The 14112-nt window shown below is 35.8% G+C and overlaps 1 protein-coding gene across 1 annotated transcript; it reads left to right on the forward strand.

Annotated features, from left to right (window-relative positions):
- The first annotated feature begins 1386 nt into the window (after window positions 1-1386).
- LOC124805222 lies at window positions 1387-2080 on the forward strand. Its single transcript, XM_047265760.1, has 2 exons — window positions 1387-1750; window positions 2034-2080. The coding sequence occupies exons 1-2, from the start codon at window positions 1387-1389 to the stop codon at window positions 2078-2080; spliced, it is 411 nt and encodes a 136-aa protein (XP_047121716.1).
- The last annotated feature ends 12032 nt before the right edge of the window (window positions 2081-14112 follow it).

Raw genomic sequence — 14112 nt, forward strand, 5'->3', positions numbered from 1 at the left:
GAAGACTAGAAAATAAAAAGACATTTGTGTGACCCTAGGTTATTGAAAGGATAGTAAGGAAGGTTTATATTGTGTCTGGTTATTTCGTTTGTTGTAGCTTAGTGTATAACAATTAACCCTCTGAAATGTGTAATGGAGGTAGAAAGGTGTAGGAAGTACAGTCCCTTAGCCCTCGTATTACTTAGCAGGGTATTCTGTCTACCCAAGGTTGATTTTTCCTATAATAATGTTATCTGTATGGCCACATGCCTGTGGTTTCATGACTTGGTACTAAAATGATTGAGGTAGATTTCACACTCACGACTGTCGAATTTTTTCGGCTTTATCATTGTTATTCAAGTCATTTATTGGTGGAATTGTGAGACTACCCTGCTTGGTATGAAATGTCTTATTTTCTTATTTGTAGGAAAAGAAGATTTTGGAAACATATCTGTCATTCATCTTCTTTGTTGAGTTTTCTCATAGGTCCAATGTTTGTAATTGTTGCTGGTTGCTATTGTTGAGTTGAATTTGACATTCACTGTTGAGCTGACATTACACGAGTCAGTATTTCATCTGCAAGTAATGATGTCCAAAGGTCTTTCTAGCGAAGAGATCATGGAAATTCTATGTAATTCTGATGTCAGTTATGATGAAATTAAATTGGACATTGATAATCAACTGAATGAACATATGGAACGTCTTGACAAAGATCATATCATAGCATCAGATGAAGCTGATCATGAAACATCAGAAGACACTACACATTCACGTGAACAACTGGTAGAAGAAGAAGAGGATGATAAAGGAGAAGAAAAAGACGAAGACACAGGAGATTTGTTTGTTTTTAGAAGTGGACTACAATTTTCTAGTGAACCACCAAGAGGTGAGCGGCATCGATGTAGCAACATTTTGAACATAACACCAGTGAATGATGGAAAAACAATCAAAACAACAGAGTCATTTTTATTATTTATCTCACCGGAAATCGTGAGCATCATTGTGGAAGACACAAACAGGGTAGCCAAACGAGTAATTTCTTTGTGGAATGCAGCTCATTCTTCGAACAAAACATCATGGGGAGATATGAATGCAACTGAAGTGTATGCTGTATTAGCAATTCTAATAGGAGCTGGTCAAGCTCAGGGACTTCGTACAAGTGCTTCCAATCTGTGGGCAGGTAATGTTGCCTTTCGGCAACCATTCTTTACTGCTGCCTTGCCAAGAAACCAATTTTTGTCTATAATGACATTATTGCAATTTGACAACAGAGACACAAGAGCACAGAGAAGTGAAGAAATCAAGGACAAGCTACAAGCCATCAGGGTAGAGTTTGACAAATTTCAATCTAACTTGTGCGAGAACTTCTATCCTTATGAATATGTGACCATTGATGAATGATTACCAATGTACTGGGGAAACTGCCCTTTTAGGGTTTATATCAAGAGCAAGCCTGGCAAGTATGGCATTAAAATTTGGGTTTGTACTGATGTGAAAACATCTTACTTATTACAGATCCAAATTTACACAGGGATGGTGGACAATACTCAGGAAGTGAATCAAGGACAGAGAGTTGTTTTGGATCTGATGGAACCATTTCTGAATAACGGTCATGGTGTAACAACTGATAATTTGTTCATCAGTTTTCCATTGGCTGATGAACTACTAAAACAAAAAATGACATTGGTTGGTACCTTGCGTTCCAATAAGAAAGAAATTCCGAAGGAATTCTTGCCAAACAGAAAGGGAGAAGTTCACTCTTCAATGTTTGGTTTTACAAATGCCTTGACCCTAGTTTCCTATGTTCCAAAGAAGGGAAAGGCTGTAATATTACTCTCTACTCAGCATAATGAGAGACAAGTAAGTGGTGAAGAAAGTGAACATAAACCCGAAATCATACTGCACTACAACAAAACCAAAGGTGCTGTAGGTAATGGGAACAAAATGACAAGAGAATACCATTGTGTTAGTGGAACGAGGTGGTGGCCAATAAGAATCTTCATGGAAATGATAGATATTGCAGCACTGAATGCTTATATTCTGTACACTCAAAGATTTCCTGAATGGCAGAAGAATAACTGAGGCTGACGTAAACCCTTAATGACTGAACTGGAATTTGGACTCAGCAAAGGCAACATGGAAGAAAGAGCCAAAAATATCAGTGGTCATCAGGAAGATGTACAAGATGAGCTGAAAGCTTGTGGTATTGCAATTCCTACAGCAGTGATCCAGACCCAGTGTTCCAAGCTATCAATGCCACAACGATGTCTAGAATGCAAGAGAAACTAAAATTGGAAAACAAGATTCTGTTGTGTAATGTGCAAGAAACCTGATTGTAATATACAGAGAAGAAACTGTTACTGTGAAATGCATGCAGTGCAAAAATGTACTTGGCTGAAAAGTTGTAAAAACGTATTGTGTTATTTTACTGCACTGACTGTTGATTTGCATAGATTATTAATTTTCTGTTCATTGAGTACTGAATTTAGTGAAAGATATAAAAAAAACTTTTGTACTTTGTATCTGTGATTTGATTAAATACTTCTAATAACCTGAAAAGCTGTTTTTCAATACTAAATAAACCCATTCAATGGAAATAACGAAATCTGAGAACAGATATTACAATAAAACATAAAAATCTTTGGGGTAGTACAAATTCCCTGTATGGTTAAATACAGGTGTGAAAAAACTTGGTAATGGGAGGGTTAATATTTAGAGTACGAGAAGAAATGATACAGAGGAGACAAGTAATATGAGTGAGAGAGTGTGGACGAATTAGTTCGTATGTGCATGATGTGGAGGTTTATGAAAGTGGAGTAATGTCGTAATTAGAAATGATAAAGGTAATGAAGTAGTGATATTCTGGTTTTCGAATGAATGTACTAACCAGTGGTGTATGGCTTCAAGTAGAGATAAAAACCTGAGTGAAGTGGAGTTGATGTTAAACTTGATACACATGTTATGACACGAGGTTGAAGAATGCTGCAGGGAAGATAAAAAGGGTTGTGTTAGTGTGGAGGTTAATGTTTGGATGAGGAAATAAAACAGTACCCCAGAGAATATGTAGAAAAATAAGGAAGGAGAACTGCTGACAAATAGAGTTTGGTGGTGAATGTTTCGTGAACTAATGTTGGCCCTATATGTCCTGTTTCGTAAGTGATATTGTGATTTAGTAGTGTGCATAACTTGATGAAAGGATTGGCCGTAGAGGTGAATATGTATTGTCCCAGAGAGTAAAATATCCTTTGAAATAGAATAATTATTGACTTTGGATTAGGTAGCCAGGATGAGATAATTTAGAGCAAGCATGAAAAGGAAAAAAGGAGATAAATTGGATGTTGGTTTGATAGCTATTAAAAATATTATTATTTTCCCATGTAGATAGATCCCTTAACAATTAGGCAGGTTGAGAAAGGTTTATAGGTTTATTGTCAAAATGTTTGAATGTAGCTGATGTGTATGAGTTGAAAACATCAAACGGAGAGTATTTTCCAAGACTGAAGTTTAAAGTGTATGATGTGGAGATTCCCATTGCCCATGCAAATCTTTATCGTTAGATGTCCCTTGTGTGATTTGGTACCATGTTGGAGATTAGAATGTAAATGAAGGAGTAGGTATAGTTGCAACTGAAATGCAATGTATGGTAAAATAGGAGGAGACCTGATTTGAGCAGAAAGGGTACAATAATAATTGTTTGCGAGTTAATCGTTGGTGCCCTGTGAAAAGAGCTGAGTCAGACTGAAGATAATATATCCAAGACTAGAGGAAGTGATGATCTGTTGATAAGGCAATGTGAGTACAATGCTTGAAAGAGAGAGTGGTTAGTAGTCATACGTTTATAGTGAGAATGAGTTCCAGGAGTATTTAGAGATGAATGAACATAGGTGTGGTAGGAGTGTATACATGTAAGAAACAATGTCTAGCAACTTGTAATGTTTGAGACCTGTAATAAAATTTGATTCTGAGTGTTACATTATTGAGTTTCAGGAATCTTGTATGAGTCAGGTGATGAGAGTAAGATTTGTGACTGTTCAAATTAGGAAGAGAGTACAAGGTGTTCGGGGACCCTATTGCAGATGCAGAGAGAAAAGGAAAGTCTGTTGTAGTGAAAGTTGCAGTATATGTAACTGACAGCCCTTTTCATTGACGTATTGATGCTGATTGTTGATTGAAATGAGACGCCCCCACCTTAAATCAAACATTATGGAATTATGTTAATTTAAGATTAGTGTCCAGATGATGTAGATACTTGATGTGAGGTGAAATTTGGGATAGAGGTATGTGTCTGCGGACGTGGTCCTTTTCAATGCCTGATGAAGGTAATGAAGTAGTGATGTTCTGGTTGTAGAAAGAATGGAGAAACAAATGGTGTATGGTTTAAAACCTGAATGAGATGAAATTGATGTTAAATTTGGTAACGGTGTATGATAAGTGACTGAAGAATGGTGCAGAGAAGATAAAAGAAGTTGTGATAGCATGGAGGTTAATGATTATATGAGGAAATAATACAGTACCCCAGAGAAAATGTAGTAAAATAAAGAATGCTGTATGGTAGTGAACAGGTGTGATGAAAAGTTCCCCAGAGTGTATGTAGAAAAATAAAGAATCAGGTGTGATAGTGAACAGCTGTGATGAAATGAACGAGAATTGCTGAGAAATAGAGTTAATTGGTCATTTATTTGTGAACTAATGTAGCCCCTGTATGTACTGCTTACAGGAGTTGAGTTTGGACAGTTAATGATATGGTGATTTAGTAGTGTGTGTGACTTGATGAAATGATTGGACATAGAGGTAAATATATACTGTCCCAGAGGGGGGAAGTGGCCCTTTCCCAAGCCACAGAATTAAATTTTTCAATTATTCACTTTGGATGAGGTAGCGAGGATGAGATAATTAAGTGGATGAGGTAGCGAGGATGAGATAATTAAGAACGAGTATAGAAAGGAAAAAAGAGATATATTACTTGTTAGTTTGATTGTTACATAAATATTATTACTTCCTTATTTAGATAGATCCCTTAAGAACTGTTGATAAGGGTTTATAGGAGTACTCTCAAAATGTTTGAAATGTAGCTGATGTGAATGAGTTGAAAGCATGGAAAGCAGATTAAAATGTATGAGGTGGAGATTCCCATTGCTCATGCAATTCTTTATCCTTGGATATCCCATGTGTGAGCAACTATTATGGCATGCTATGTATGGTAAAGTAGGAGGATACCTGATTGGAGCAGAAATGTTACTATAATAATTGTTTGCGAGTTAATCGTTGGTGTCCTGTGAAAAGAAGGAGTTCTGACTGAAGGTAGTATATCCAATAGTAGAGTGAGTGATGATGTGTTGTTATGGCAAGATGATTACAATGTTCAAGAGAGAGATTGGTTAGCAGACGTAGGTTAATGTAAAGTGAGAATGAGTCCCAAGAGTATTTTGAGGTGAATGAACAAATGCTTCACTGGAGTGTATACATGTAAGAGACAATGTCTGGCAAGTTGTAATGTTTGAGACCCGTAATAAAATTTGATCTTGAGAGTTACATTAATGAATTTCAGTAGCCTTGTATGAGTCAGGTGATGAGAGTCAAACTTGTGACTGGTCAAATTTGTAGGAGGTGTTCGACGACCCTATTGTAGACTTAGAGAGAAAACAGAAGACCGTTGTTGTTGTGAGAGTTGCAGTATACATAACTGATGGCCCTTTCCATTGAGGTATTGATGCTGATTGTTGATTGGAATGAGACGCCCCCACTTAAATCAAACATTATAGAAAATACATTAATTTAAGCTGTGTGTCCAAATGATGTAGACACATGATATCAGGTGAAATGCAGGATGGAGATGTGTGTTTGTGTGAGGACGTGGCCCTTTCCCAAGCCATAGAGTTAAATTTTTCAATTATTCACTTTGGATGAGGTAGCGAGGATAAGATACGTTAGAACGAGTATATAAAGGAAAAAAGAGAAGTATTAGTTTGATTGTTGTGTAAATATTATTAGTTCCTTATGTTGACAGATCCCTTAAGAGACAAATGGTTGATAAGGGGTTATATGATTATTCTGAAAATGTTGGAAATGTGGTGATGTGTATCAGTTGAAAACATGGAAAGCAAGGTATTTTCTGAAGGTGCAGATTAAAATGGAAGAGGTGGAGATTTCCATTGCCCATGCAATTCTTTGTCCTTAGATATCCCATGTGTGAGCTGCTATTATGAAGGAGATTCGAATGTAAATGTAGGAGTAGGTATTGTTGCAACAAACACGCTATGTATGGTAAGGTAGGAGGAGATCTGATTGGAGCAGAAATGTTAGTATAATAATTGTTTGCGAGTTAATCCTTGGTGCTCTGTGAAAAGAGCAAAGTCAGACGTAAGGTAATATATCCATTAGTAGAGTGAGTGATGATGTGTTGATAAGGCAAGGTGAGTACAATGTTCAAGAGAGTGATTGGTTAGTAGGTGTAAGTTAATGTAAAGTGAGAATGACTCCCAAGAGTATTTTGAGTTGAATGAACAAATGTGTGGCTGGAGTGTATACATGTAAGAAGCAATGTCTAGCAACTTGTAATGTTTGAGACCTGTAATAAAATTTGATCGTGAGAGTTACATAATTGAATTCCAGGAGTCTTGTGTGAGTCAGGTGAGAGAGTAAAACTTGTGACTGTTCGAATTAGTAGGAGAGTAGAAGGTGTTCGAAGATACTATTGCAGATGCAGAGAGAAAAGGAAAGTCTGTTGTTGTAGTGAAAGTTGCACTATATGTAACTGATGGCCTTTTCCATTCAGATATTGTTGCTGATTGTTGTTTGGATTGAGACGCCCCCACTTAAATCAAACATTATAGAAATTATGTTAATTTAAGCTGTGTGTCCAAATGATGTAGATATCTGATATGAGGTGAAATTTTGGATGGAGGTGTGTGTGTGTGTGTGTGTGTGTGTGTGTGTGTGTGAGAGAGAGAGGTCATGGCCCTTTCCCAAGCCATAGAGTTAATTTTCTCAATTATTCACTTTGGATGAGGTATCGAGGATGAGATAATTTAGAATGGAATATAGAAAGGAAAAAAGATAAATATTAGTTGTGGGTTTGATCGTTATGTAAATATTATTTGTTCCTTATGGAGATAGATCCCTTAAGACAAGAATGGTTGATAAGTGTTTATAGGATTATTCTCAAAACGTTTGAAATGTAGCTGAAGTGTATGAGTTGAAAACATGGAAAGGAGAGTATTTTCTGAGAGTGGACTTTAAAGTGTATGAGGTGGAGTTTCCCATTGCCCATGCAATTTTTTATCCTTAGATATTCCATGTGTGAACTGCTATCATGTTGGAGAGTAGAACGGAAATGAAGGAGTAGGTATTGTTGCAACAAACATGCTATGTGTGGTAAGGTAGGAGAAGACCTGATTCGAGCAGAAATGATACTATAATAATTGTTTGCGAGTTAATTGTTGGTGCCCTGTGAAAAGAGCGAAGTAAGACTGAAGGTGGTATATCCAAGACTACAGGAAGTGATGGTGTGTTGATAAGGCAATGTGAGTACAATGTTTAAAAGACAGAGTGTTTAGTAGCCATAGGTTCAAGTATAGTGAGAATGAGTCCCAAGAGTATTTAGAGGTGAATGAACGTAGGTGTGGCAGGCGTGTATTCATGTAAGAAACAATGTATAGCAACTTGTAATGTTTGAGACCTGTAATGAAATTTGATCATGAGAGTTACATTATTGAGTTTCTGGAGTCTTGTATGAGTCAGGTGATGAGAGTAAGACTTGTGACTGTTCAAATTAGGAAGAGAGTAGAAGGTGTTCGGAGACCCTAATACGGGTGTAGAGAGAAAAGGAAAGTCTTTTGTTGTAGTGAAAGTTGCAGTATATGTAATTGATGGCCGTTTCCATTGAGCTATTGATGTTGATTGTTGTTTGAAATGAGATGCAGCCACTTAAACCAAACATTATAGAAATGATGTTAATTTAAGATGAATGTCCAGATGATGTAGATACCTGATGTGAGGTGAAATTAGGGATAGAGATGTGTGTGTGAGGACTTGGCCCTTTCCCATGCCATGGACGTAATTATTTCACTTATGTGTAGTGGAGAATAATGATAGCGAGGAAGTATTTATGAAAGAAGTTTTATCGGTACCCCTATTAGGCAAATGAGTTGCACTGATGTTGAGAACAGGAAAGATTGAAAATGTAGATGATGAAGGTGAAACTCAATGTGAGAGTGGCTTTCTACAATGGGCTTATGTTAGTATTGAAAGTTGTGGAAGTTATAAAGAGTCCAATTGTGGACAGATTTTTAGCTATTGTGAAGTGAAATACAGTGAAGACTAGTAAATAAAGTAAAAAAAGTACCCCAGAGAATATGTAGAAAAATATAGAATGTGGTGTGGTAGTGAACAGGTGTGATGAAATGAAGGAGAATTGCCAAGAAATAGAGTTTGTTGGTCATTGTTTTGTGACCGAATGCTGCCCCTGTATATCCTGCTTACAAGATTTGATCTTGGACAGTTAGCGATATGGTGATTTAACCTAACCTAACCTAACCTAACCTAACCTAACATGTGTGACTTAACCAAAATGTTTTGCCATAGAGGAGAATATGTATTGTTCGAAAGAGTAAAATATCATTTGAAACTGGTAGTTAGATCTATGAATAGAAGCTGAATTGAATAATTATTCACTTGGGATGAGGTACCAAGATTGCGATAATTTAGAACAAGTATTCAAAGGCAAAAAAGAGAAAAATTTGACATTTGTGTGATTGTTCTGAAAATATTATTTGTTTCCCATGTAGATAGATCCCCTTAGAATTAGAATGGTGAGTAAGGGTTAATAGGTTTATTCTCAAAACGTTATAGCTGATGTGTATGAGTTGAAAACATCATAAGGAGAGTATTTTCTGAGGATGGAGTTTAAAGTGTATGAGGTGTTGATTGGCACGACCCATGCTATTTTTGATCCTTAGATGTCTTTAGTGTGAGCTGGTAGCAATTTGGAGATTAGAATGTAAATGAAGGAGTTTGTGTTTGTGCAAGTTACACACAATATATTGCAAAGTAGGAGCAGACCTGAGTAGAGCAGAAATGTTGATGATACTATAATAATTGTTTGCAAGTTAATGGTTGGTGCCTTGTGAATAGAGGGAAGTCTGACTGAAGGTAAGTATATCCAAGAGTAGAGTGAGTGATGATGTGTTGATAAAGCAATGTGAGCACAATGTTTAAAAGAGAGACTGGTTAGTAGGCATAGTTTTAATTAAACTGAGATTGAGTCCCAAGAATATTTAGAGGTGAATGAAAAGGGACATGTATGGAGTGTATACATGTGAGAAAAAATGACTAGCAAGTTGTAATGTTTGAGACCTGTTATAAAATGTAATCATGAGAGTTACATTATTGAGTTATAGATGCTTTGTATAATAATAATAATAATAATAATATTTATTCAACATCGAATAATCATATACAATCCCTAGAAATAATACAGTTTCAGGGCATCATACAGATTATTCTTCTGAATATGTCAGTTTATATATTACAAACTAAAGATTTGTTTGTATTAATAATTTTTACATTTTGATGGATTTTACAATTGGTAGTATAGAATCACAATATTACAAATATTATTTTTATCAACATTATATAAGCTGTACGTTACTTAAAACTATGAGCTTGGCATACTTATGAAGCAGTTTTCATTCAGATATAATGCTCGTCTAGGGAATAAAAAGGGTTTTCAATTAGAATTCTTTTTAGCTGATCTTTTAATTTGTTAGTAGGAAGGGTTGTGAGACTTTTTGGTAGGGTATTGGCTAGCTTCAGCCCAGCATGAAGTGCATTTTTTTTTTTCATGTGAAGCTGTTCTGTGGCTATTTACATGGTATCTGAACTTTTGCCTTGTATCGTACTGGTGCAGGTCACAGTTGAAATTTGGATTTATTGTTTTCACAAGCAATATAACTTTCAATATGTATACACCTATAATGGTAAGCACGCCTATTTTTGGGAACAGATTCCGACATGATTCTTGAGGTTTGGCACCACAAATAATTCTGATAACTTTTTTCTGTAGTATTAATAATGTACTTAGGTTGTATTGAGTTGTTGCACCCCATATTTCTACAGCATAGTTTAAGTTTGATGAGAATAGGGCATGATAAGCAGTTTTTAGTACACACACGTCCTTACAATATTGGCTAATCATATTTACAGCAAACACATACTTCGACAGCTTACATGCTAAAGAATCAATATGCATGTCTTTCCCCCACTTACAATTAATTGCTGCTAGTTCTATTACACCCTCAATGCTGAAAGCACTTACATCTATTACACTATAATTACTACCACTGGCTGCAAAGATAGCTACCCGACCACCACATTTCTCTTTTCTACTGAAGGCAGAGCTAATGATCATGGAAAGTGGCTTACATACACTAATTAGCTCATCTGCGTACCAGTGTTCACTTATAACTAAAACATCAGGGTTATCAATTGCTGCAATGGTATCCAACTCGTTGTGCTTATTGCCAAGACTTTGAAAGTTCTGCTGAATTAATTTGAAAGTGAGTATGAGACAGGTTATGAGAGTAAGACTTGTGAATGTTCAAATTAGGATGACCCTATTGCCAATGCAGAAAGAAAAGGAAAGCCTGTTGTTGTAGTGAAAGTTATAGTATACGTAAGATGTAGAGAAAGTGTAATTGATAGCCCTTGTCTTTGAGGTATTGACTCTTAGTGTTGTTTGGAATTAGAGGTTCCCACTTAAATCAAACATTATAGAAATTTTGTTAATTTACATTGTGTATTCACATGATGTAGATACCTGATGGGAGGTGAAATGTAAGATGGAGGTGTGTGTGTGTGTGAGGACGTGGCCCTTTCCCAAGCCATAGAAATAAGTCTTTCAGTTACCTGTACCGGAGAATAATGATAGTGAGGAAAATTTTATCTGTGATGGTATAAGAAGTTTTATTGATACCCCTATTAGGCAAATGAGTTGTACTAATGTTGTGCACAGGAAATATTGAAAATGTAGATTATGAAGGTGGAACTTGATGTTGGTAATGAGAGTAGCTTTATGGAATGGGATTGTGTTGTTATTAAAATTAGTAGAAGTTATAAAGAGTTAATTTGTCAAAAGGTTATTAGGTATTGTGAAGTGAAGTGGAGATTAGTAATTAAAGAGGTATTTGACTGACACTTGGTTATTGAAAAAACTGTAATGAAGGTTCATATTGTGTCTGGTTATTTTGTTAGTTGTGGGTTAGTGTAAAACAGTGTACACTTTGAGATGTGTATCGGAGTTAGAACGTGTAGGAAGTACAGTCCTTTTATATTTACAGTACGAGAAGAAATGATGCAGTGGAGGCAAATGATATGTGTGAGAGTGTGTGGGCGAAATAGTTGGTAGTTGCATGATCTGGAGGTTTAAGAAATTGGAGTAATGTGGTAATTAGAAATAATGCAGGTAATGAAGTAATATTTGTGGTTTTCAAGAGAATGTAGTATAAGATGGTGTGTGGTTTCAAGTAGAGTTAACAACCTGAGTGAAGTGAAATGTATGAAAAATTTCGTAAAGGTTGTATGACATGAGGTTCAAGAATGGTGCAGAAAAGATAAAAAACGTTGTGTTAGTGTAGAAGTTAATGTTTGGATGAGGAAATAAAAGAGGTCCTGCAGAGAAAATGTAGGAAAATAGAAAATGAGGTGTGGTTATGAAGAGGTGTGATGAAGTGAAGGCGAATTGCTGACAAATAGAGTCTGGTGGCGAATGTTTTGTGAACTAATGCTTCCCGTGTATGTCCTGCTTACAAGATTTGAGGTTGGACAGCTAGTGACATGGCGATTTAGTAGTGTGTGTGACTTGATGAAATAACTGGCTGCAGAGGTGAATATGTATGGTCTCACAGAAAAATATCCTTTGAAATTTGTAGAGAGATGTATGAGTAGAAGCCTAGCCAATAATTATTCACTTTGGATGAGGTAGGGAGGATGAGGTAAATTGGAATGAGTATAGAAAGGAAAGAAGGGAAAAATTGGATGTTGTTTTGATTGTTGAGAAAATATTACTTATTCTGTGTGTAGATAGATCTCCTAATATTTAGGATGGCTGATAAGGTTGTTGAAGTTGTCCCATAACATACAATTCCAAGCCATTGTCTTAAAAGTACAGGAGACTCGTCAAAAAACAAAAACTGGTTTACAATTTCCCTTACAATACCAGTAATATAATATACAGTACTGAATAATTACTTAATTAAGCAGATAAAAATTTTTCTTCAAAAGTAACAAACTAGTATCTCATATAAGGATTTTTTCAAGTGGTTCTAAATTTATGCTGAGAAATACTCTTTCTTTGACTTTTTTTTATAAATTTTCATTCTCATATAATGTGGTGTTTGAACATAAAGTTTTAAAAGGTGGGTGGGCAGCATAAAATTATTTTCATTTATGGTTTTGTAGTCATGTTGAAAATTATTTGCTACATATAAATCAGGGTTACTGTGTACAAAGATAATCAGCTCATGTATGTATAGTGAGGGAACACTTAGTATACAGATTTTTAGAAGTGGGTGACATGACTTTCTTTACCCTACATTGTGCATATTTGTAATGATGGTTTTCTGAAGTTTTAGCATTCGACATATATGCTTTGAGGTACCCCAAAATACAATTCCATACCTTATTACTGACTCAAAGTAGCTGGGATATACTACTTACATTATGCCCATACTGGTAGCATTGCACAATATTTTCATTGCTTATGCTAGTGCTATTTAATTTCTTTTCAAGGTACTGTTTGGGTGACACTCATGAAAGATTTTTATCTAGTTGCATTCCTAGGAATGCCACACAGCTAGCTTCCTGCAAATCCTGGTTTCTGTGACTGACGTGAATATCATTTAATTTTGCTTGTATTGTTTTAAACTGCATTAACTGAGTCTTTTCCCTGTTTAATTTTAACCCATTTAAATCAAACCAAGAATCTAAGTTTCGTACGTTAATTCTCAAAAAGTTTGAAATGTAGCTGATGTGTTTGAGTTGAAAATACTGAAAGGAGAGTTTTTCCAAGAATTGAGGTTAAAGTGCCTGAGGTAGAGATTCCCATTTCCCATGCAATTCTGAGTCCTTAGATGGCCCTTGCGTGCGCTGGTAGGAAGATAGAAAGTAGGATGTAAATTAAGCACTAGGTATTGCTGCAACTGACATCCTATGTATGGCAACGTAGGAGGAGACCTGAGTTGAGCAGAAATAATTGTTTGCAAGATAATCATGGGTGCCCATTGAAAAGAAGGAAGTCTGACTGAAGGTAGTATATCCAAGAGTAGGCATAGGTTTAAGTAAAGTGAGAAAGGGTCCCAAGAGTATTTACAGGTGAATGAACATAGGCATGCATGGAGTGTATATAGCTTATACATGTAAGAAACAATGATTAGCAATTGTAATATTCGAGACCTGTTATAAAATTTGATCTTGAGAGGTACAGTATTGAGTTTTAGGAGGATTGTATGAGTGAGGTTATGAGCTTAAGACTTATGACTGTGCGAATTAGGAAGAGAATGGAAGGTGTTGGATGAACTTATTGCCGATGTAGAGAGCAAAGGAGAATCTGTTGTTGTAGTGAAAGTTGTAGTATATGTAAGGTGTACAAGAAATGCAATCGATGTCCCTTTCCACTGAGGTATTGATACTTATTTTGGTTTGGAATGAAACACTCCCACTTAAATCAAACATTATACAAATTATGTTAGTCTACAGTGTGTGTTCACATGATGTAGATAACAGATCTGAGGTGAAACTTTGGATGGAGGTGTGTATATGAGGACGTGGCCCTTTCCCAAGCCATAGAAATAATTATTTCAGTTATGTGTAGTGGAGAATAATGATTGTGAGGAAGTATTTATTTGTGACGGGATACGAAGTTTTTTTGGTACCCCTATTAGGAAAATGAGTTGTACTGATGTTGAAAACAGGAAATATGGATAATATAGGTGATGAAGGTGAAACCTGATGTTTATAATTAGAGTACCTTTTTGGACTGGTATTGTGTTATTATTAAAATTTGTAGAAGCTATAAACAATCCAATTGTGGAGAGGTAAGTACCTATTGTGATGTGAAGTGAAGAGACACTTGGGTGA

The sequence above is a fragment of the Schistocerca piceifrons genome, chromosome 1, assembly GCF_021461385.2.
Source record: "Schistocerca piceifrons isolate TAMUIC-IGC-003096 chromosome 1, iqSchPice1.1, whole genome shotgun sequence".
Lineage (NCBI taxonomy): Eukaryota > Metazoa > Arthropoda > Insecta > Orthoptera > Acrididae > Schistocerca > Schistocerca piceifrons.

Coding starts and splice junctions, on each gene's coding strand:
- LOC124805222 (XM_047265760.1), top strand. CDS start 1,387: ATGTACTGGGGAAACTGCCCTTTTAGGGTTTATATCAAGAGCAAGCCT. Junction 1,751..2,033: donor AGTTCACTCTTCAATGTTTG/GTTTTACAAATG, acceptor GTACACTCAAAG/ATTTCCTGAATGGCAGAAGA.